We start from the raw sequence: 21,985 nt of genomic DNA on the forward strand, positions 1-21,985 counted from the left end.
AAAAAGAAAGAGTAAATATAAATATACATTATTATGAGTCAATGAGGGAACAAAGCTGGAGTGACTTAAATTAATCGCCGCTTTGGGCGACATGTCGCGTTAGTCCCTCAATAAGAGCTGTGTAACCTTACTATTCACAAGTGGTAATCCAATAACCGCTAGTGTGGAGATTGCCTAAAGACAACTTTGTAATCATCTTCAATCAAAACTGCTTTCTGCAACATTGATTTTTGGTGGTTAATGATCGGTAATAATTTCTATCTAGATTTCTCTCTTTTAAGTAATTGAATTAACTTCCAAATAAATTTCTTTTTCCAACAATGCCAAATATAGAGTGATACTCTTACCCAACCCTTTTACCAAAAAAAACAAAGAGAAAAGATACTCTAGCCCACCCCACATGATTCGTCGAATCAAGATTTTCATGGCATCTAGGGTTTATATAAACAATTGGACAAATCACATAATCAAATCATTATCACCTCAGATAGTTTTAAAAGAAATCGAGAGAAGGTATCCGAAGCCTATGTTGTGGCTTTTGTTTTGAGAGGATCCAACCTAACTTAAACCATGGTTTTAATCATTATTTTAGGCGTTCCAATTAGGTATCAATCAAACTGCTTCAATGTACAATACATACAAATCAAAATCAAGAAATTTTCATAATTTTAACAAAGTTGGATAATATTAATATTTTCCCAAAAAAAAAAAATATTGAACACCATTATAGATCAGTTACTTTTACCGACTCCTTTTACCTCTTTGAAAAAAAAACAAAAAACCTCTTTATCTTTTCTTAGCCCACCCCACATGATTCGTCGAATCAAGATATTCTTGGCATCTAGGGTTTTTAAATTCGACAATTGGACAAATCACATCAATCATAATCAATATCAACCTCAGAGAGATTTTTATGATCTAGACTTAGGCATATCCAACCAAACCAATGCCTTGGGTCGGTCTTGGTTCATTAAATCCTGATTCATTGGCCACGTAAGACATTTTTGGCGAGACACTTATCAATAGAGAAGTTTGTTGAAAATAGTGCCTCCTAGTGACAACTAGTTGTCCCGAAAAGCTTTTCGGCTAACCCCTCAGTAAATACCTGACAAGTCGCTTCTCAAATAAAGTAACGTTGCCAGAGAACTCAGCGCATACAAACGTCAATCGACGCATTAAAAATTACATTGAATGCACTGATATTCATTAAATGTTCATTAACAGCCAGGAAACCTCTCATTCGCCTACGGCTTACTTGAGTACTACACCCTACCATTTTGTTTGTCGAAGATTGGACTTGCTATCACATCTATGTTAGAAAAAAGATTGATCACCTTATTCGGTGGGGGTATGTAAAGCAGTGTGAAAACTTCTTGGGAAAGATTGAACTTGGCTTGTTGATCAAGCTACACTTTTATGACCATCGCCACCCTCCATCTAGGATCTAAGCATCCAATGGTCACAAAGGGTTTCCATCACCTCAGAGGTATGGGAACAATATATATACTAACACTCTTCACAAATGGGGAATATTCAAGAACATTAACTCTAGTTATTACTCTTCGACAATTACCCAAGAAGACATTCCCTCTAAGTTGTTGTTTTGATTCCACCACATGGCGTTTTCTTCTTTCTCCTCCCATTATTAACCCTGGATCTTTACAACTCTAAAAGCTCAGAATGAAGAATTCATATTCTACACCTTGACAATGGTTTGTTTTTGCTCTCACCCATGGTTGTCTCTTCAAGCTCTTTTTATAAGCTTTACGGGTTTTGATTCTCCTCCATTATGGCTTTCAGTTTTTCTGTCACTCTTCAAATCATCGATACATACACCTGAGTTCCACATTTATTTTTGGGTCTCTTTCCCCCTCTCTCTCCTCTTCCTCCTTCTTGTTTTTTTTTTTTTTTTATATTTTTCATCCTTGTAGCGGTAATTAATCATGCAATTTAAGAAACTAGAACAGAGAAAAGCAATTTTCATCAGCATCTCACAGTTGATGACTACAGCAAGACATGCCCACAATTTGAGCAGTTCGTCAGATTTGTCACCTCTCATCAGTTCCACGAATCATCGGGTTCTAGAATCTGGATCTTCACCCTCGACGGGGAGTGCTCCCCGACGGTTTTTCCACCACAAAAACCGGTGGGCCCCACACTGAAAAATATATTTAAAAAAAAAAACTCCCATCACCACCCCTAGGCCCCCTTTTTTGTGATGGTAAGTCGTCGGGGAGTCGCTGCTCTGGATTCCGAGTTCTAGGCCTGCACAGTGCACCCATTTGTCTCTTCTTTCACAACTAGGTCGTCAACATTTTACTTGTAAAATAATTCAGACTATGACTATCCTTTTGCATTTGCATTACGTATGGGAATAGAAGTTGTTATTCAAATTAGAAAAACCAAAAGAGATTAGAAATTGATGACCTATACCTTTTCTTTGTTGGTTTACGTTTTCCACTGTCGTCTACTATTGGCAAGTTTTTCTATTTTGTTCATGTGGAAGAAGCTTTTAGACTTAAATGGATTGCATCTAAATCCAGGGAGTAAATGTGCCATCTTGAAGGTCTATTCATGTCATGCTGAAATTAGGAACACAGAACACATTTTTTGTTATTCTATTTTCAAGCACACATCCATTTTACCCAAGGTTCGAAATGTCGGACCGTATTGCCGTGTTGGTGGCTGGGGATACCACTGACACGGCAACATTTCGCTGATATGTGGGCAACTTCTGGCAAGGTGTCGATGAAAATTCTACCACTAGTTTTGGAGGGTATTTAGAATCGTTTTGGTTTGAATTTTGTTATGTAACTTATTTGAGGCTAAATAATATACTATATTATTATTATTATTTATTTATTTATTTATTTTAAAAACAAAAATTCAACATATATTATTATCATAATGTAAATACCGTATTGTTGGGGGAGTCGTGTTGCCGCCAAGCGATAGGGCGATATATCGCCTACATTTTATACCGTGATTTTACCATGTAATAACTCAGCAATTTCTCCACTAGTTATTTGGTTTTTGTTTCTTACATTAGAAAGGCTTGGACGTTCTATGGCTAAAAATAAAAGATTGAATAATATAGTTGGAGATGACATTTTTAAATGATGTTATTGTGCTACTTCTCAAGATAAAAAAAAAATGCATTTGCTTGTATGAGAAGATGCATGGGGATTCACATCCTCTGTAATTCATTTCCTTGCAATTCTTTCATAGGATTGTGCCATGTGGTATTTAAGTAATCCAAAGGTCACCCAACAAACTAGAGTTTAAATAAATTTCAAATTCTACTGATATTTTAAAAAAGGATAATTTTCATCTGGTGCTCTTGAGGTTTGGGCTATGCCATTTTTAGTCCAAAAAAACTAAAACTTTGCATACGCCCCTTGTGTGCTATAGAAAAAGTCAATTTAAGAATAAATTATCACTTTTATGACCAATTTGTCTGTATTTATTTTTTTAATTTAAAATTTTTACACACACCCCCCTTCACTTCACCTACCATGAAATTCATGACTTGAAATTCATGACTTCTCTTTTAATCCAAAAATTACAAAAAAAAAAAATCATAGAATTCAAATAAATTTGAACATATGACAAAAATGCTTTAAGTATCGCGCACCTTAAACTCTATTTGCAAAGTAAAATCTTAGTGAGATCGATAAAGAGATTCTCCCTTTATCTATCTTCTTCATTGATTGAATTGAGCAAATTTAAATAAAAAAATAAAGATAAATTGGTCATAAAAATAATAATTTGTCTTTAAATTAACTTTTTCTATATCATGCAGATACAAAGTCTCACTTTTTTTGGATAAAAAATAACATAGACCAAACTTTATAGTACAAATTAAAATTATCCTTTAAAAAATAGATAAAATTAAAAAATAAAAATTATGCCGAAAGAGACTAATGATCAACACATCTTTAATAAATATTCATGGGTTTGATCCTTAAAGGCCTCATATATAATATCCACATCCCATCCCTTGAAAGAAAGGAAAAAAAAAATCATTCACGAAATTTTCCTCACGATGCATGTAATCTTCGCTCCGAATGTCACGCTAGCCGTTTCATCAATTTCATAATTTTTAGTATAACCACCATAAGCTGCATTCGGAAATGAACACATGACGTGTGTGGTTGCGAGATGTTTGTCGAGGAAACTAGGTTTACGGGCCATTTTTCTGTATTTTGACGCTGTATTTTGACGCTTGCAGCTTCAACAGCGAAAGAAGCGAAAGAGGAGGAGAGTTGTAGAAGACGACAACAAGCACGCCTTGCAGCTACAGTTTGTCCACGCCTGGAAAAATCAATAGCCCATTACATCCAATCAAAAACCTACGGTTCTGCGTTTCCTCTGGAGTAATTGAATTGAGCCACTCTTTGCCCTTTGTTGACATAAATAATCGACTTAACGAACACTTTTCAGTAGTTTACGGTCGCCCCAGCAGAAATCTTCGACTTTCTCAACTACCCAGTTGAGTTTACTTCATCTGACAGACACAAAGGGGGTTCTCTTTGCTTGAGATGTCTGCTGTTGCTCTCTGGGTCGTTCCTCCCCAAGAGAATGTTACGAATCTTGTTAGATTTACAGGTAGAAATGATGTTGGTGGGAGGAAGAAATGTGGGCCTTGCGCGAGTTTCTCAACTGAGTTGTCGATTTCGTCTACTGCAGTGGCGAATCCATTGAGATCTTCTGAAGAGATGGTTTATGATGTGGTGATTCAGCAGGCAGCTTTGGTTGGAGAACAGAGGAGGAGAAGAAGAGCCGTGGATTTGAGACCTTTGGAATCTGATTTCTTGAGTAACCCTACTCTTTTGAACGAGGCTTACCAACGATGTGGTGAGGTCTGTGCCGAATACGCGAAGACATTTTACTTGGGTACTTTTCCTTTTACTTCGTTTAGTTATTGTCTTTGTGTTTTGCTTATTCTCTGTTGCTTGTCTTTCGACTCTCTTGTTATTGGTGAAGTGAGCTCCTCGCTGCTTCTGGTAATGGATTTTGAATGGTTTCTTGTTGAAAAAAGTTGAGATGGCTGGACTTCTAGGATATTCTGAGTGGATTTGGTTATGTTATAGAATGATCTTTTTTGTGGGTTTTCCTTTTTCGAATTGAAGTTTGTATGGAGTATCTGGTTTGGTTCCTTGATGTGAAAATCTTCAAATTCAGATCTGGGACAGAGTATCTATTTAGTTTTAGATAATGAGATTCGCTTGGTTCTTTCTTATCCCCTTGTTACTACTGCAGGAATTACAGAAAGGTGTACTCTAGTTTATTTTTGCTGTTAGAAGATTGAAGTAATGATTTTAAATTCAAGAAGATCACGACATCGCTTTAATAAAACTCTTAATCTTTTTTTCAGGGACATTACTAATGACTCCAGAGAGGCGAAGGGCTGTGTGGGCGATATATGGTATGCTTAATTAGAGAATCCAGTTGTTGATGTCGTTTATATAATTCTTTATTCCAGTCTCATTCTGATCTTCTAAGATTTTATCTTAGCCCAATGTTGTTGTGAGATGTTGAGAGGGAAGTGAAAACTATTTCTATTGAGAATGATTATTACTCTACTTAAATTATAGGTCAGCTATGCAGAAAAAAGTGATTGACAACATGGGTATTACCAACTTAAACCATCACAGGAAGGACTCCCAAGTTTTGTTTCCCAGTAGCATGATCCTGCAAAATAAAAAACCTAATTTGAAATGCTATTCATGGATATTAGTTCAAGTAATTTTCAATTGAGAACCACTTGAAGGCAAGGATATATTGGTTATTGTATTAGAGCCAGTCTCAAAAGAACCCCAGAAATGGCCTTCAGATCTGAAAATTCATTGGTTTTATGGTTTCAGAGCAAGAAATGTCAGAATTTGGATTGATCAAAGCTGATTCCAGCCAGAAGCGGCCAATTTTGGCAGGTTCTTCACTTTACAGATACTTCAACAGTTCGTAGAGGGTTTTGCCTCAGTGCAATGGTAAGGTTGCTCCATCATGACCTGGTGGCTGCAGGTTTAAGTTGGGCAGGATATAGCTGCACAAATACCCAAGGTTTAAAGTATTTCACCCTACAATCCAATACTAGCTGATATGTATCCATATTGGATACAATCATTACAATAAATAGATATCTCTCTCTATTGGATTGCACTAAAATGCATTGACCAATACGATACAATACTTGATATAAGACGATACATCTCTTACAATCACCTGACCGGTACGATACTCAATACAGATACTTTAAACCTTGCAAATACCTGCTTCTCCCCATATCTTGTGGCAGGGGAGTCTAGTGGTTGGGGCATGCTCTTTTGTGTCAAATTTGATCAGTCATAGTGTTTGGGTCCGTATATGTTTCTTTTTTCAGTACACTGGATTTGTATCTGGTTGCTCTGTGAATCTTCTAATTTCAATGCTACTTTTGTCTGGTCAGACTTCTTTATTATGAACTTCAGTTCCAAAGTCTAGCAATTGCTGGATGATAAATGTCTCAAAACTTGCTTCTGTCCAGTATGGTGCCGGCGAACAGATGAGCTTGTGGATGGGCCTAATGCTGCGCACATCACACCAAAGGCTCTTGATCGGTGGGAGCAAAGATTGGTTGACCTCTTTGAGGGCTTCCCTTATGACATGTATGATGCTGCTCTGTCTGATGCTGTTTCCAAATACCCTGTTGACATTCAGGTAACTAGAAAGTGCAGAATCCCCTTATCAGTTCCAAATGCAGTTGAGCACTGTACTTCTATGGTTTTTACATGGTGGGCAAATGCTTGGGTTAACGTTTTAGCTTCTCTCCTTGAACAGCCATTTAAGGACATGATCAAAGGGATGAGCCTAGACTTGAAGAAATCTAGATACAAGAACTTTGATGAACTCTATCTATATTGCTATTATGTAGCTGGTACCGTTGGACTAATGAGTGTTCCAGTGATGGGGATTTCTCCGGCATCAAAAGTGTCCACGGAGAGTGTTTACAACTCTGCATTAGCCCTTGGGATTGCTAATCAGCTCACCAACATTCTCAGGGATGTTGGAGAAGAGTAAGTATCCTCCCTTCTGGATATGGATATGATTTAAGGAGCTTATAAGTATGAACCTAAGATTAAAGTATCCGTATGTCATCCTTTGGTTGCCTTATTTCAAATCCTGCATGACTGTCAAATCTATTGGAACAATTCACAGAATTGCTTACATGGTTTTCCTTTCATTGCCTTCACATCAGTGCTAGGAGAGGAAGGATATATCTCCCTCAAGATGAACTGGCACTTGCTGGCCTCTCTGAGGAAGACATCTTCCAGGGGGAAGTGACTGACAAGTGGAGGAATTTCATGAGGAGTCAGATTAAACGGGCAAGATTGTTTTTTAATGAAGCTGAGAAGGGAGTCGACGAGTTGAACCCACAAAGTAGATGGCCGGTATGAAGTAAATCTTTTCTGTCATTGACTAGAGAACCGAATTCCCGTTAAAACTTGCTTATGTGTTTTCATGAAACTGGAATTTCAGGTATGGACATCCTTGTTACTATATCGGCAGATCTTAGATGCAATTGAGGAAAATGATTACAACAACTTCACAAAGAGAGCCTATGTGGGGAAGGGTAAGAAGTTACTTTCATTGCCTGTGGCCTACACCAGAGCACTAGTGGGACCATCTAAACTGAAGGCCTTGAGTGGGAGATGAGTTCAAATTTTTCTTCATATGAAGGGCCCTCTATTGCACAAATGTGAATTTTTGTATATTACAATCTATATTCACTTTACTGCAAAAAGAGGAATTTTACCTTGTCAGTTGGAAAGCTGTATTTCTATTTTCTAGTTCAATACTTCAATATATATGGAAAAGGAAAGGGGAAGTTGACTCCTCTGTCTTCTCTTTTAGTCCAGTTTGTAACATTGGTTGTTGAATAAAAAAAAGAAAGATGCTATTGTCTTTAAATAAACATATGAATATCTTTACGCTCAGGCAGAATCTCCATTTGCATGCACCCTTGACTTTTCAGGTCCCTAGCTTATGTCCAACTTTTGGTGAAGATTCGATGCATCATAGAGATTTTGAAGAGATTAATATTCAAATGGAAAGGATGGGAAAACAGAGGAGAGTGGAAAAAGTGGTATCTTTTATCTAATTAACCATCAAGTTGATTAAACAATGTTATCTTCATCACCATTCGGATTTAAAAATTTCATTTCAGATTAACCATCAATAATCCCAGACTCCATTATAATTTATTCATTTATTAATTGTAATCAAGTTCCACACTCACCACCTGGTCCTCCAAATAAGAGGGTATTCATCCAATCCTCGTTGTAGGGAGGATGATCTGCAGTTGCTGTCTTATAGCATGCAGTAGTCGCCATAGCCTGTTTCAAAGAAGCTGGAGGATCCCTTACGTAATTTTTGTTATCCACAAATTGCAATCTCCTGGCAGTGCTTGTCAGATTAAGCTCAATCCCCATGCTTGTGGGAAAATGCCCATTGCCCATCTCAGGGCAAGGTTCACTCGTAGAACAATAGACCCCCCCACCTGCTTGTATAACAGATGCATGGTCTCTCAAGCTTGTGAAGAGAGCTGCTGGCCAATATCCCACATTCTCAGGCACAGCTTGCCCTTCCATATCTTCAACATACCACCAATTTCCAGATTTTGGGTCCTACCAACCATGTAAATTCAGAGAGTCAGTAATTAATTAGAAGTTCAGAACAAATCTACAAGACATATAGAACCTCAATCCATAGGGCATTCAGTTCGAGTTTGACTAACGGGTAGAGGTCAGTGCTTCCCTCACAAAGCCATGATCAGCTCCTTGTCTGGCCCAAGAGCAATGTTCTCCCTAACACTTTCAAACCACACAATAAGGGCCCATGTGAGATCCATTGAAAGTTTTACCTCTGATATTTTTTTTTCTTCAATATTTACATATGGGTCGTGCCCACCACTGTTCTGTCGTAAAAAAGCATAAGGAAAGAACAATGTTCTCATTTGACTCACCCCTTTACCACACACTAGGGGTGGCGTCCATGTGGAGACCATTGGGTTTGCCCCCAGTTCATTTTGTAAGCACTTAAAAGTGGACATCTCTTGTAATGCATGATGGAGAAGTGTGAGGGGGAGCACGACTTTACCCTAGCGGATAGAAACACACCTTGTAAACGAAAAACGCGCGGTCTATACGATCTTTGTGGTATGTGGAAATCATAGAATATGGAAAACCAAACGTCGTTAGATTGCTGACTTGAACAAAACCTGGGCAGATGTGATTATAACAACCAGTCCTGTGAAATCCATCCGCCTGTATGGAAAAATAAAGGCAATTAATATTATGCTTTTAACTAATCATATTTCAAGTCAATCTGCATAGGTTCTAAACTTGATTACCGTCCAGTAAGAATAGCTTCGAGTCTTATTATCACCATATAAGTTTGGTTGCACCTTGAAGAGAGAAAAGAAAAAGCAAAATGAAAATACTACAATAATTAGCCTTATCAAAGATAAAATGTGGTAATTGATGATCATTAAGATTTAAGATCACTAATTACCGTCCATCCAACTTGAATACTGTTGATTTGATCTGCAGGACCATTTGCAAGCCATAATGATGCTTCACTGAATTGATTGTTGGATCTAAGCTTTGGTTGTTCAATGCTTAAGTGTACATTTCCGCCATAATATGTTCCCTCTATAAAAAATGTAGCGTACTGAAAAGGAGATAATTTGTTTTTGAATTCAGTTTCTTCAAATCCTTTTTGTGCTTCAAATCAAATGGAAAAAAAGTTAATAAAGCAAGACTTACTTGATACCCAGGGAGTTGTGCTGTGAGCTGATGGGAATTTCTGGGATGTTTTCTTACTTGAGATTTGGCCCATAACAGTTCCTTCCTTTGGGTCCTTCGTATTAACACTGTTCCTGGTGGGCACTTGCTACCCTCGGCTCTGATATTTGAATGAGATTTGGATTTCAAGACTTGCTTGTTTTTAATTAACCCTGCTGGATAGGAACTGGGTTTCATCTATAAGCAAATTTAAACTAGTCAGGAAAGAGAATCAAAGATGAAAAGAACAATGTATAGTTGAATTGGTTAATTACCTGAATGGTATGATTTTTGAGTAAAGGATGATCAAATGCTGGTTGCTTCTTGATATCCACGCAGTCATAAATATCTCCATGTTTGGTCTGAAAAACGATTTGATTCAAAATGGAAATCGACCAAAATTGAGACAGGGAAAACAGAAAGAAGATTCACCAGCTCAAGAGTTCTAGTAGAAATAACTTACTTTGAAGGATTTCACTGCTGGTTTGTTTAGAAGCTTGAGTTGCATATCCAAATCAAGATCGATACCTTCTGGTCTCTTTGATAGATTTGGAACTCCTTCCACTCTACTACTGTGCAATGCCAGAAACGTCAGGTAGAGAACAAAAATGGCTCCCATCTTAGGATCCTTCAGGCCAATCATTATCGACATGAGATCCCAAAATCCAAACTAAAAGTAGACGTATGGTCCAAACGAACTAAAAGATGTGTACTTGTAAGAAAAGCCTATAATCTGTTTACCAAAAAAAAGAAAAGCCTATAATCTTGTGGAATAATGACATGCATTAAATGATATAATCTCTTGTTTTTTTATGGGGTAAAACATTAAATGCATTAAGATATTAACTCTACCGTACCTTTCCAAAAATGAGTCTGTGTCATCTCTCGTTTGGATAGAGACTCATGTTCCTTTCACACTTCTTTATCACATAATAAGAGTAGGATTCTTTGACAAAAAAAAAATAAGGATAGGATTTACTCATGAATGCTGACAAAATGAATTAGAAATGAGACTTCTAGTAGGTACGGCCCAACCCATATTGAATGATGAAAAAAGTGTGCGAGAAGGACAATCCCTTACCTTAATAGTACAAGATTTGGAGAGTAAAGATGATGGTGGTGTTAGAGTATAGGGGTGGTGAAAGTTAAAGCTTTTCTGAGGTAAGAGGTAGGTGGTAGGTTTAAACAATTGGGTTGGGGGAAGGATGAGGTAGGGGTGCAAGTTTGGCCATGATAGCCTTGACCCGCCCCTAAACCCGCCCTGAGCCCAAATAGAGCTTGGGCTTAAGATTTTGGCCCTCAGGGTGGGTTAAGGCCAAAATATTTTGGTCTGACTAGGGCCAAGGGTGAGCTTGGGATTACTCTTTGGTTTGTTGGGCCTGTCTGGACCCATCCCAAATTTTTTGCCCTAATATTGGCCTTGATTTTGGTCATAATTTTGTCCCTGATACTTGATCTTAATGAATTAGGAAAAAAGGACAATAATGGGCCGATCAAGCCCAGGGACATAGCTAAGTATAGCGCCAATCAGGACTAGGGCTAGGGACCGAACCAATTAGGTTCAGGAACAAGGCCAATTAGGACAGAAATAAACTTAAATTAGAATATATAAGGTTGGGCTTGAGATTGCAAAAACTCTTCTCAGCCCAACCTTATTGCAGCCCTAGAATAAAGAGGTGGTGTCTTTGCTCCATTGCCATAATGGTGGTGTTTGATGCGGTATGGGTAGACTTATAGCTAATTCTATAGTTCAAACTTTTAAATTAGGGTTTAAAGGGAGAGAGAAAAAGTGAAATCATTGTTCCTGTAATCTTTCTTTTTCCATTTATTTTTATCATAACTGTTATTCCTGTCGGTTGATCATTTTATTCCCTCCTAACTCTCTTTTTTCTTTTTCTTTTCATCTCCTAGTGGATTTTAACCCTTTTTTGGTTTCATTTCACCGTGGATGTCTTGCTGAAGAAAATGAAAGGGCTGTTATGGATTCAAATCGATTAAAAATCTGGACTTCAAATCTGGGGTATCCAGTAGTCCAATGGGCTGTTTAGCAAAAAAAAAAATAAAAATTAGACTTTGCATAAATGGGATGTTTATACCAATGACTGATTCATTGGGATTCATTCTCCTTATCATTCTCATTTCTCACTAAAACAGAAAGAACACAACCCATAAAATAACTGTTTGAGGATTGGGTGGAAAGAATCTTCACTACACTAACTCATAAGTTAGTCTTTAATGAAATTTTTTATACTTAGCTTAAACGGGACGTTTCCGCCAACAATTGATTCATTGGGATTCATTCTCCTTATCATTCCCATTTCCCACTAAACAGGAAGGACCACCGGCCACATTCTTCTTCTATTTTCTTTTCTCTCACACAAGAAAGATTAAACATTTCAGTTCAGGCCCCAGTTTGTAGACAAGTCGACAAGGTTATGTGAAACAATTCTTGATTTGCAGAAGTGGTTACCCCATAATTTAATCAATGCTACTTTTCAATGCTTTCCAATCCACATTTGTAGTCTATAGATTTTAAATTCGCATTATGGAAAAACGATGCCCATGCTGTCGGAATCGAGAATCCTCTCACAATTTCTTTCTCCACCTTGCCTGCGAAATGGGAGGCAACCAGGTCAGCCGTTTAGTGTTCTCTTCACTGATGATGATAAGCAATTAGTGGAAGATGATTTCAGATTCCTAACTTATGTCAAACTATTGGTGAAGATTTTCAAAGAAATTAATATTCAAAAGGAAAACATGGGAAAACACGAGAGTTGAAAAGGGAAATTAATTAAAGAATGCTATCTTTATCACCTTTCTCAATGTGGGTCAAGTAACTATTATTAATGACAAATTCCAATTTGAAATTTTCATTTCAGATTAATCATCAAGGTCTACACTAACCACCTCATCCCTATCCTGGTTGTTGGGATGATCTGCAATTATTTAGTCAGTGAAACCTTTTTCAACGAAGCTGAAGATCCACTAGGTGATTTTTGTCATCCACAAATGGCCATTGCCCATCTCAGCTCCAGATTCACTTGCAGGACCATATACCACCCCCACCAGCTTCTATGATAGATGCATGGTCTCCCAAGTTTTTGAAGAGAGTTGCTGGCCAATATCCTACATTCTCAGGCTCATATTGTCCATCTAAATCAGTAACACACCACCAATTTCCAGATTTTGGGTCCTACCAACCATGTAGATTCAGAGAGTAGATAATTAATTAGAACAAGTCTACAAGATTTATAAACCCTCAATCCACAGGGCACTTAGATTCGAGTTTAGATGAAGTCTGTGCTTTTCTCACACCTCTCCACCATGTATTACGGGTAGTTTTTATAAATCTTTGGTTTATTTTGTCAGCACTAAAAGGCATACCATGTCCCTAGTGTAGCGTGAAGAAGCGTAAGGAGAACATAGACCTATATCCTAACATATAGAGGATCCAATCTCACTGGGTTGAAGTTCCATACTTAGCTTGTACACGAAAATCATTGTGGTAAGTGGAAATCCAAGAATATGGTTCACCAAACTTTGTTTTATTGCTGAATTGGACAATACCTGGGCAGAGGTGATTATAACAATAACCTATCTTCAACACTTGTTAAGACCATAATCACATACAGAATAGAATGATATTAAGCACAATAATTCATCGACAACTAACATATACAAGTGATAAAAGGGTCGATATTTATCTAAATGAACCAAACAATATGGAGGACATTGCTATAATACAAAATGGGAATCACTCGTCAGAAGTTGAGTGGAAGGAGTTGGCTCCAGTTCTGCTACCACCACAGGTATCACTGTTGGTGTCTTGAATTCTTCATCGGGGCAAAAAACCAGAATGAATGATCTCAGGAACATTTAGACTCGAAGTATTCCAATTTGCTTCAAGTCTTGTCTTCCCGCTAGAAATTGCAGGTTCTCTGGGCTGAGGGAGTATGTTGAGTGTCTGCTTCAACATCCATACAACAGATAACATGGTGGGTCTACATTCAACATCTCCTTGAACACACAAAAGCCCTACAAGGAGGCATCTCAAAGCATCAGGTGTTGGACATGAGTCTCTCAACATTGGGTCAATAAACTCCAAGCCTCTGTCTTCATGCCAAAGTCTCCAGGCCTGTAATTTTAAATTTTGCATGAGATCTTACAGAGAAAAACATTAATTTTAATTCACTTGACTGATTAAAAGAAAATTGGTATCACAGCTAATTAGTGAAACATACATATCCAAGAAGGTGTTGAGAATCTTCCCCATAATAGAAACTGTTGACTCTTTTCCCACTTAATATCTCGAGTAAAATTACTCCAAAGCTATAAACATCAGACTTCACAGAAAATCGACCCTTTATAGCATACTCTGGGGCCATATATCCGCTGCAGTTCATCAATATTCAGTGACTATTGATAAGTGTCATTTATGGGTTGAATGCTAAAAAACAATTTTACTAACACAATAGTTTCATTAATATTTAACCATGGAATTCATGCTAAAATCAATTATAATTCCAACCTTGGAAAAATCAAACATGCATTGGGTATGGATGTGGATCCATGAGGGCTCAAAACTTACACGGTACCCGCAATTCTTTTGGTTTTCTCTCGACTTTGCTCCATTTTAACTAGTTTTGCTAGGCCAAAGTCTGAAATCTTTGGGTTCATGTTGGCATCAAGTAAAATATTGCTAGGCTTAAGATCACGATGAACAATCTTTAGTGAAGAATCTTGATGAAGATAAAGAAGACCTCGTGCAATTCCTTCTATGATTTTATAGCGCTTCTCCCAATCCAAGTCTGCACGTTTGATTGTGTCTGTTGCATTTCATCCAAATAATGATCAACTTGGAGCTCAAATAGCTTACAAATGCAGGAAGTCTGCATTGTTACGGTTATAAATTAATTTCTAGAAAAATGGTACAGTGAGAAAGAAATAGTAGAAAATTTATTTCAAGAGATTGACAAACCAAATAAGGCGTAGTCGAGACTTCCGTTGGGGACGAACTCATAGATCAACAGCTTTCCTTCCAAGCAGAAACCTAGCAATCTAACAAGATTTCTGTGTTGAAGCTTAGCTACCAAGGCAACCTCATTCTCGAACTCCAGTTCACCTTGTGTAGAATTTGTAGAGTGTCTCTTCACAGCTACCTCTAGTCCATTTGAAAGCCTACCCTGGTGAAATATTTGTATGTATGAGAGAAACTATATAAAAAAAGACTTCATTTTTATGCAAACATAACATTAATATGAATTATAAGGTTAAAATCAGTATGGTCACATTTTCATTACCTTGTAAACTGTACCAAATCCACCAACACCCAGCTTATTTGCATCAGAGAAGTTATCAGTAGCATCTCTTATTGTGCTGAAGTCAAATTGCAAGGTATCCCCACTGGTAATCTCATTCAAAACTTGACATTGAAATGACACAAAGGTAAATTAACATCAAATGTTCCTACAAAGGAATGATTCTGTTGAAGAATTTAGAGTAGAGTCACATTTAGAAGGAATACAAATATGCCTTGGAAAGTTGAATTGGTCAAGTCATAAAATATTGAAAGAAATAGTGAAGTTTGCGCTTACCGCACTCTTTTGACTTCCGATTTCTTCTTCTTCTCCTCTTTACGTAGAATAGAAGGACAGAAAGAAGCATCACCATGATAATCACCGGAGTTGCAGTAATAAAAATGGTTCGCAATGAGCTCCCCTCTTTTCCTGTAACATCCAAAGAAATATTTCTTATGGAAGTTACTCATGGTACTGTTCCTGGCAAAAGTTGACAAATTCAAGACTGGGAACATGGATGTTTTCAAACTCCAGAGCTCAATTCACCTCTCTTGATGGTCGCTTTCGATTTTGGTTTCTTTTGGGAAGACAGTTTTCAGGGTTCCAATCTTTTATTTCAAAATTTTAGGGTTAAAAACTCAAAAAGAATCATTCTTTTTTGTATTCAAAGAGAGAAATTTTCGAATACGAAAAGGAAACTCGACTAGTGCTCGACTTACTATTTGTATACTCACCGTTTAATCGTGGAGGAGCTGATGCAGAAGAATTCAGTTCATAGAAAAGACGATCGCTATACCTAGCAACACAATAGAGATAATAAGCACTCAAACCTGAAGAACTCTCATTGAACCGAAGAAATATCTGGTCAATCGCGTTTCTCAGGCATGAATTACAATCACTTGGAGAAAGATCAGGAATGCACTGCAACAACCCATATATCTTTTGGAACTCTGTAGAATTTGCTTCTCCAGTTGCGAAATATAGGATTGTAGAGGAGGAGGAAGAAGCAGAGTTGGAAATAGCCCTTTCGGCAAGATTATCCATCAAATTAGACAATGTTTGGTTAAATCGCTGTGGGTCTGAAATATGTCTGCTGTCTGACTTGTAAGCTTGAGGAACCCACCAGCTAGAAGTCCAGTGACGAAAAGAGTACCAGAGAAAACACTCTTCATACCACAAAATGGCTTGTTGGTTAGATGCACAGCTTTGTTTGATCTCTTTAACTGCAGTTTCCACACAAATACTGCAAGTGTTGTGCGCAACATCGCCTCTGCAGAGGTATAAACCATAGACTTGGTTTCTATCTTGACCAACGGTGGTATTGTAGAATCCCTTATTAGTGTTGGTGGATGAAGAAGCGTTAGAAGACAGAGAAGAGAGAAGAAGGTCTACGTTTGCTCCAAATGGGTTCTCTGTTGTGTAATTATGGCTACTCGTGCAGTAAGTATCAACTAAAGTAGGTTCTGAAATGGCCTCAACTAGACCAACCCTTGAGTTTATTATGAGAATTGAAGAAAAGGTGCAAAGCAAAGTATTGAAGCTAATCGAATAACTCACCATGCTTCTGGGTTTCGATCATGAACATTGAATCCATCTGTCGATAATATAGTAAGGTCCAAAAATGCTAGGAAAAATGTGAAAAAGACGACCAGTTACTATAGCTCCACAAGTCAATCTCGCTCAAATAGCGAATATCTAGAATTTTTTTTCTTTTTTCCCACCATCAACATAACGGGACGACTACGCAATCGACTGATATCAATTGGGAAAGGGAGAACCCAGACCCAGGTTTTGCTTCCTTTTTTTTTTTTTCTCACACAAGAAAGACGAAACATTTCCAGCCCCACTTCGTAGACAAGTCCACTGGGTTGTAGGAACAATACCTAATTTTTAAAAATAAGTCTCACAGAAAGCACGTATCACAATTACTAAGAAAGCACCAACACACTACCATGACTCCAAAGTAAATGAATAGATCTCATCACATCAAGATAAAAGGAAAGGGCATTGTTTCATGAGTGAACAAATAATCATTATCATATGAACAATCTTTACAAATTGAGCAAAGCAAGGAGAGTGGTCCTAAAGTTAACTGACTGATAGTGATCTTCTACCAAAGAATGAATCAACCATTAGTAGAAGGAATTGACTGCGTCCATTGAGTTGTAATATTCATGGCCACCAACCCACTCAAACCATCCAATGAACCATCGAATTGCAAGTCAGATGTATGAGTTCCTCATCGGGGTGAAAAATCAGAAACAATGGCCTCATTTACACTCAAGGGAGTCCAATTCTCCTGAAATCTAGTTCTTTCCCATAGAAACTGCGGGTTCTCTCGGCTGAGGTAGTGTGCTGAGTGTCTGCTTCAACATCCAAATCACAGATGACATAGTGGGTCTACATTCAGCATCTCCTTGAACACACAAAAGAGCTACAAGGAGGCATCTCAAAACATCAGGTGTTGGACATGAGTCTCTCAACAAAGGGTCTATGAACTCCAAACCTTTGCCATCATGCCAAAGTCTCCAGCCCTGTAAATTTAAATTTGAAAGAATTATCAATTATCAACTTGAATAATTAAAAGAAAATTCTTATTAAGATTAGTTAGTAAAACATACATATCCAAGTAGGTTTTGAGAATAATCCTCAAAATAGAAGCTGTTAACTCTTTCCCCACTTAATATCTCAAGCAAAATAACTCCGAAGCTATAAACATCAGACTTCACAGAAAATCGACCCTTCATAGCATACTCTGGGGGCATATATCCGCTGCAGTTCATCGATATTCAGTAATTATTGATTTGAAGCATGAATATTTTTTTATACAGAAACCAAGCTAGCATCAACTATATTGACATCATCCAAAGAATTAGCAAGGATAAATGTGGATCTTAGACTATATCAAACATTCAGCAAGATATGGACACATGACTCAAAACCTACATGGTACCAACAACATTTTTTGTTTTATCTCGCGTTTGATCCATTCCGACTAGTTTTGCCAGGCCGAAGTCTGAAATCTTTGGGTTCATTGATGCGTCAAGTAAAATATTGCCAGGCTTAAGATCACGATGAATAATCTTCAATTGAGAATCTTGATGAAGATAAAGAAGACCCCGTGCAACCCCTTCTATGATTTTATAGCGCTTCTCCCAGTTCAATTCTGCACGCCTGATTGGGTCTGTCCATTTCATCCAAATAATGATCAACATGGAGCTCAAATAGTTTAAAAATGCAGGAAGTCAGCATAGTTATGGTTATCATGAAACAATTCAGTTTTCAATTAATTTAGAGGGATTGTATGGTATGAAAGAAATACTTGAAGAGAATATTAAGAGATACAAACCAAATAAGAGGTAATCAAGACTTTTGTTGGGGACGAATTCATAGATCAACAATTTTTCTTCAAAGCAGAAACCTAGCAATCTGACAAGATTCCGGTGTTGAAGCTTGGCTAGTAAGGCAACCTCATTCTCAAATTGCACTTCACCTTGTGTAGAATTTCTAGAAAGTCTCTTCACAGCCACCTCTTGTCCATTTGTAAGCCTACCCTGGTGAAGGATAAGAAGAGACTAAGGACTATGCTTATTTATTTTTAGCTCGACATAGTAAAAAAAATGTAAATAAAATACAATATGACATTAGGCATAGGTATCAGTATAATATGATTTTCATTACCTTGTAAACAGCACCAAATCCACCAACACCCAGCTTATTTATGTCAGAGAAGTCATCAGTAGCATCTCTTATTGTACTGAAGTCATACTGCAAGGTATCCCCACTAGAAATCTGATCCAAAGCTTCACATAAGAAAATAGAGGTAATTATAAGCCAATAAATCTACACAAATGATTATGGAAGAATTCAAATAGGGATCAATTTTAGAAGGAAAACAATTGATGTTGAACTCAGAAAAAATATTTGAAGACTAGACACTTTTAAGAGTATATGGATATGCTCATCTTGAAAGCCCAGGGATCAAGCTCATAATATCAACTATAGAACAAAGAACTGGACAGCTTCATTCAATGAAATAGAGGGTATGCTCGGTTGATAGTTTGCTTAGAAAACAGGAAATCGCTTTTAGCAGTCACGTTCAATGCTGTATCAACATATGTAGTAGAAACCTTTTGTCTTGAAATTATAAGAGATTGAAGCTATCTTTCCTGGTCTTGAATAGTGAACAATTACAAATAAAACCCTTGAACTCAATAGAGTTGTACTCCCTTCTACTTTGCATAACTGGAATCACTACAATTTTTCATCCCTCTATCGACCTTTTCAGTTCTATGTGATCATGTTTTAAATCTAATATGATAAACAGACTTGAGTTAAAACACTATTAACCCAACTTCAGCCACTGCTTATCTTTTCTACCAGCCCAACTATACACTTGAGTGAAGAACTACTAAAATAACCTGAATTGAATGACTGGTTGAATTTTGAAACATAATTTCTTACCATAATCTTTTGACTTTCGCCTTCCCCTTTTTATGGAGAAGAAAAGGATAGGGAAAAGTATCACTGCAATAACCACAGGAAGAGCAACAACAAAAATAGTTCCATCTGAATGCCTCCCTTTTCCTGTAAAAGCCAAAAACATTTTCATATGTAAGGGACTCATATTATTGCTCCTAACAAAAGTTTACAAATTCAAGGCTGAGGTGTGCTGAGTCCAGAGCTCAATATACCTTTCTGTTTATTCATCAATTGTGTACTGGTGTGTAAAGTCTTCTAGTAGAGGCTAGGCTCTATTTAATCAAAACAATGTCAACATGGATATAAGGGAAGTGACAAAGAGCTGAACAGAGTCCCATATACTCTGTTCAATCATAGTGTTCCTTACTGAAGACAATTACTAAAAGTAATATGTGTATTAGAGATTATTACAGCCAAAGATTTCATAAAGAACTGCTATAAAGCAGGCCAATGGTATAATGTTCCTCAGAATGCCATCTTTCTTGTTAAGAATTGGGTTCTTCCCAAAAGCAATACTCCATATGGTCGGATTTCAAGGGACTATTTTCTCACAATTAAATCACTGAGCTAGAATTGGAGCTTTTCTAGGTCTCTGGATGAGAACAGCATGTATTGAATCCCCTTAAATCAAGCTGTGAATCATGATCTAGAACTTCGGGAACGTTAACATAACCATAAATTAGTTGACCACAGGAAAAGGAAAAGAAGTTTGACAGAAGTTGAAATGGTGGAATTGTTGACTCTTCAGGTATACTTTCTTTCTTTTTTTAAATTTGTTCTCCTATTTCATTTTCCCATGTTTGTTTGAGAGACCAAGATTGGAGCTAAGACCATTGGAAGGGGGAACCCTCTCAAGGATGAAAAATCATTTTAGAACAGGACACAGAAAACAGAAGCCAATGAGCCGACACCTAAGTGAATCTGTCCAAACCTCAGAAAGAACAGTAAATATCATACTTGGTCAAAAGTAGAGACGAGGGAACACGAAAGCAGTATACGCAAGTATGCAACCAAAGGATCTCTTGCATAGGTCCCAGTTGAAGCTATATCTATCAATCACAGAATACTCCAGATTCAGCTTCCAAGTGCCACCTTTGCCCCTTTTTGGGTTTTTAAAATATTCTGTGGCAGAAGCATATTAAAGGGAGCAAGAAATTTAGTTTTCAAATACTAAATATAGACTATATAGTCAGGAATATATAAATGACCAACAGAAAGCCAATATAGAATTGGCAAACGCATAGAAGAAGAAAGCTAGCTCCAAGAGTATTGATGACTAGGATATTCACTATAGGGTATTTTAGGTAAATCATTGTATATCTCTTCATATAAGTACCTGTATTCTCATTTTGATTAATATGAAGTTAGAATTCTAATATGGCATCTAGAGCAGGTTAGATCATCAACGTAATCTCATCTTGTTTCTTGTGCACTTTTACCTTGGTTATTGTGCAAGTTTCATTTTTTGGTTTTTTGTCTTGTTCTTTTGTACCTTGTTTCTTGTACAAGTTTTCTTTTCTTTACTCTTTCTTTTTCACATCACGTTTCTTGATAAACATCACATTCATTTCTTGACTTTTCCTCTCAAACTTTTTCTGCTCCTCATCACGTTTCTTGGTAAACATCGCACTTTCTTGTCTTCCAAAGCGGGCTGGAGCTGCAATTTTTTTGGTCTTCGCCATGGCGTTTGAGTCATCAAGCTCCCTTGCTGCTCTTCACGCTTCTGACTCAACTCCATCTCTTTCTTTTGCAAATATTCATCACTATCTTTCTATTAAACTCTCCTCTTCCAACTACCTAATATGGCGATCTCAACTTATGCCCCTTTTGAGTTCATCTGGTTTTCTAGGGTTTATTGATGGCTCAAAACCCTGTCCAAATCCATTTCTTGAGTCTGATTCGTCCACACCAGTGCCAAATCCTGAATTCTTCATTTGGAAAAGATTTGATCAAATTCTTCGAGCTGGCTCCTAACATCTTTAACAGAGGCGGTTCATTCGAAGCTGTTGGATTAGGTTCTTCTAAGGAAATTTGGGATGCTCTTGCAGCGACATATGCCTTGCCGTCTCAAGCGCGTATTATGCAGCTTCGCATGCAACTTCATTCCATCATAAAAGGTTCAAATCCGATGTAGTCCTATTTACTCAAATTCAAGCAATTAGCATATGCTCTGGCGTTAGCTTCTTCGCCGATCTCTGATTCAGATTTGGTTATGTTTGTTCTTGGTGGTCTTGGCATCGATTATCAAGCGTTTGTGACATCAATTACTACCAGAGATATACCGATTCGGTTCTCTGATTTGCGTGGTCTTTTGTTGTGCGAAGAAATTAGACAGACCAATATTCTACATGATATTACAAATGCTTCTACTCGGTTGGCTTC

General features: G+C 37.4%; 3 protein-coding genes and 1 pseudogene across 4 annotated transcripts; 1 reads left to right on the forward strand and 3 right to left on the reverse strand.

The window, feature by feature from the left end:
- Positions 1-4,042: 4,042 nt before the first annotated feature.
- On the forward strand, positions 4,043-7,976 carry LOC149026296 (phytoene synthase 2, chloroplastic-like). Its single transcript, XM_089146559.1, has 6 exons — positions 4,043-4,896; positions 5,378-5,428; positions 6,527-6,699; positions 6,820-7,055; positions 7,238-7,430; positions 7,519-7,976. The coding sequence occupies exons 1-6, from the start codon at positions 4,542-4,544 to the stop codon at positions 7,693-7,695; spliced, it is 1,185 nt and encodes a 394-aa protein (XP_089002685.1). The 5' UTR covers positions 4,043-4,541; the 3' UTR covers positions 7,696-7,976.
- A 285-nt stretch (positions 7,977-8,261) lies between these two features.
- Positions 8,262-10,467, reverse strand: LOC149026297 (protein neprosin-like). Its single transcript, XM_089143641.1, has 7 exons — positions 10,288-10,467; positions 10,100-10,186; positions 9,807-10,022; positions 9,553-9,711; positions 9,392-9,445; positions 9,159-9,305; positions 8,262-8,666 (listed from the first exon to the last, which is right to left on the reverse strand). Exons 1-7 carry the CDS (start codon positions 10,465-10,467, stop codon positions 8,262-8,264), a joined length of 1,248 nt encoding a protein of 415 aa, XP_088999767.1.
- Positions 10,468-13,372: 2,905 nt separating this feature from the next.
- LOC149026298 (cysteine-rich receptor-like protein kinase 10) lies at positions 13,373-16,908 on the reverse strand. Its single transcript, XM_089146560.1, has 7 exons — positions 15,856-16,908; positions 15,419-15,550; positions 15,125-15,246; positions 14,803-15,007; positions 14,413-14,650; positions 14,066-14,216; positions 13,373-13,959 (listed from the first exon to the last, which is right to left on the reverse strand). The coding sequence occupies exons 1-7, from the start codon at positions 16,679-16,681 to the stop codon at positions 13,660-13,662; spliced, it is 1,974 nt and encodes a 657-aa protein (XP_089002686.1). The 5' UTR covers positions 16,682-16,908; the 3' UTR covers positions 13,373-13,659.
- A 124-nt stretch (positions 16,909-17,032) lies between these two features.
- Positions 17,033-21,502, reverse strand: LOC149026299 (cysteine-rich receptor-like protein kinase 10; annotated as a pseudogene). Its single transcript, XR_016171832.1, has 6 exons — positions 19,586-21,502; positions 18,803-18,924; positions 18,471-18,675; positions 18,068-18,305; positions 17,743-17,893; positions 17,033-17,655 (listed from the first exon to the last, which is right to left on the reverse strand). The product of XR_016171832.1 is annotated as a cysteine-rich receptor-like protein kinase 10 (transcript).
- Between the last annotated feature and the right edge of the window lie 483 nt (positions 21,503-21,985).

This window comes from Hakea prostrata, chromosome 2 (genome assembly GCF_041222555.1).
Source record: "Hakea prostrata isolate BN-2017 chromosome 2, UWA_Hpros_2, whole genome shotgun sequence".
Taxonomy (NCBI): Eukaryota; Viridiplantae; Streptophyta; class Magnoliopsida; order Proteales; family Proteaceae; genus Hakea; species Hakea prostrata.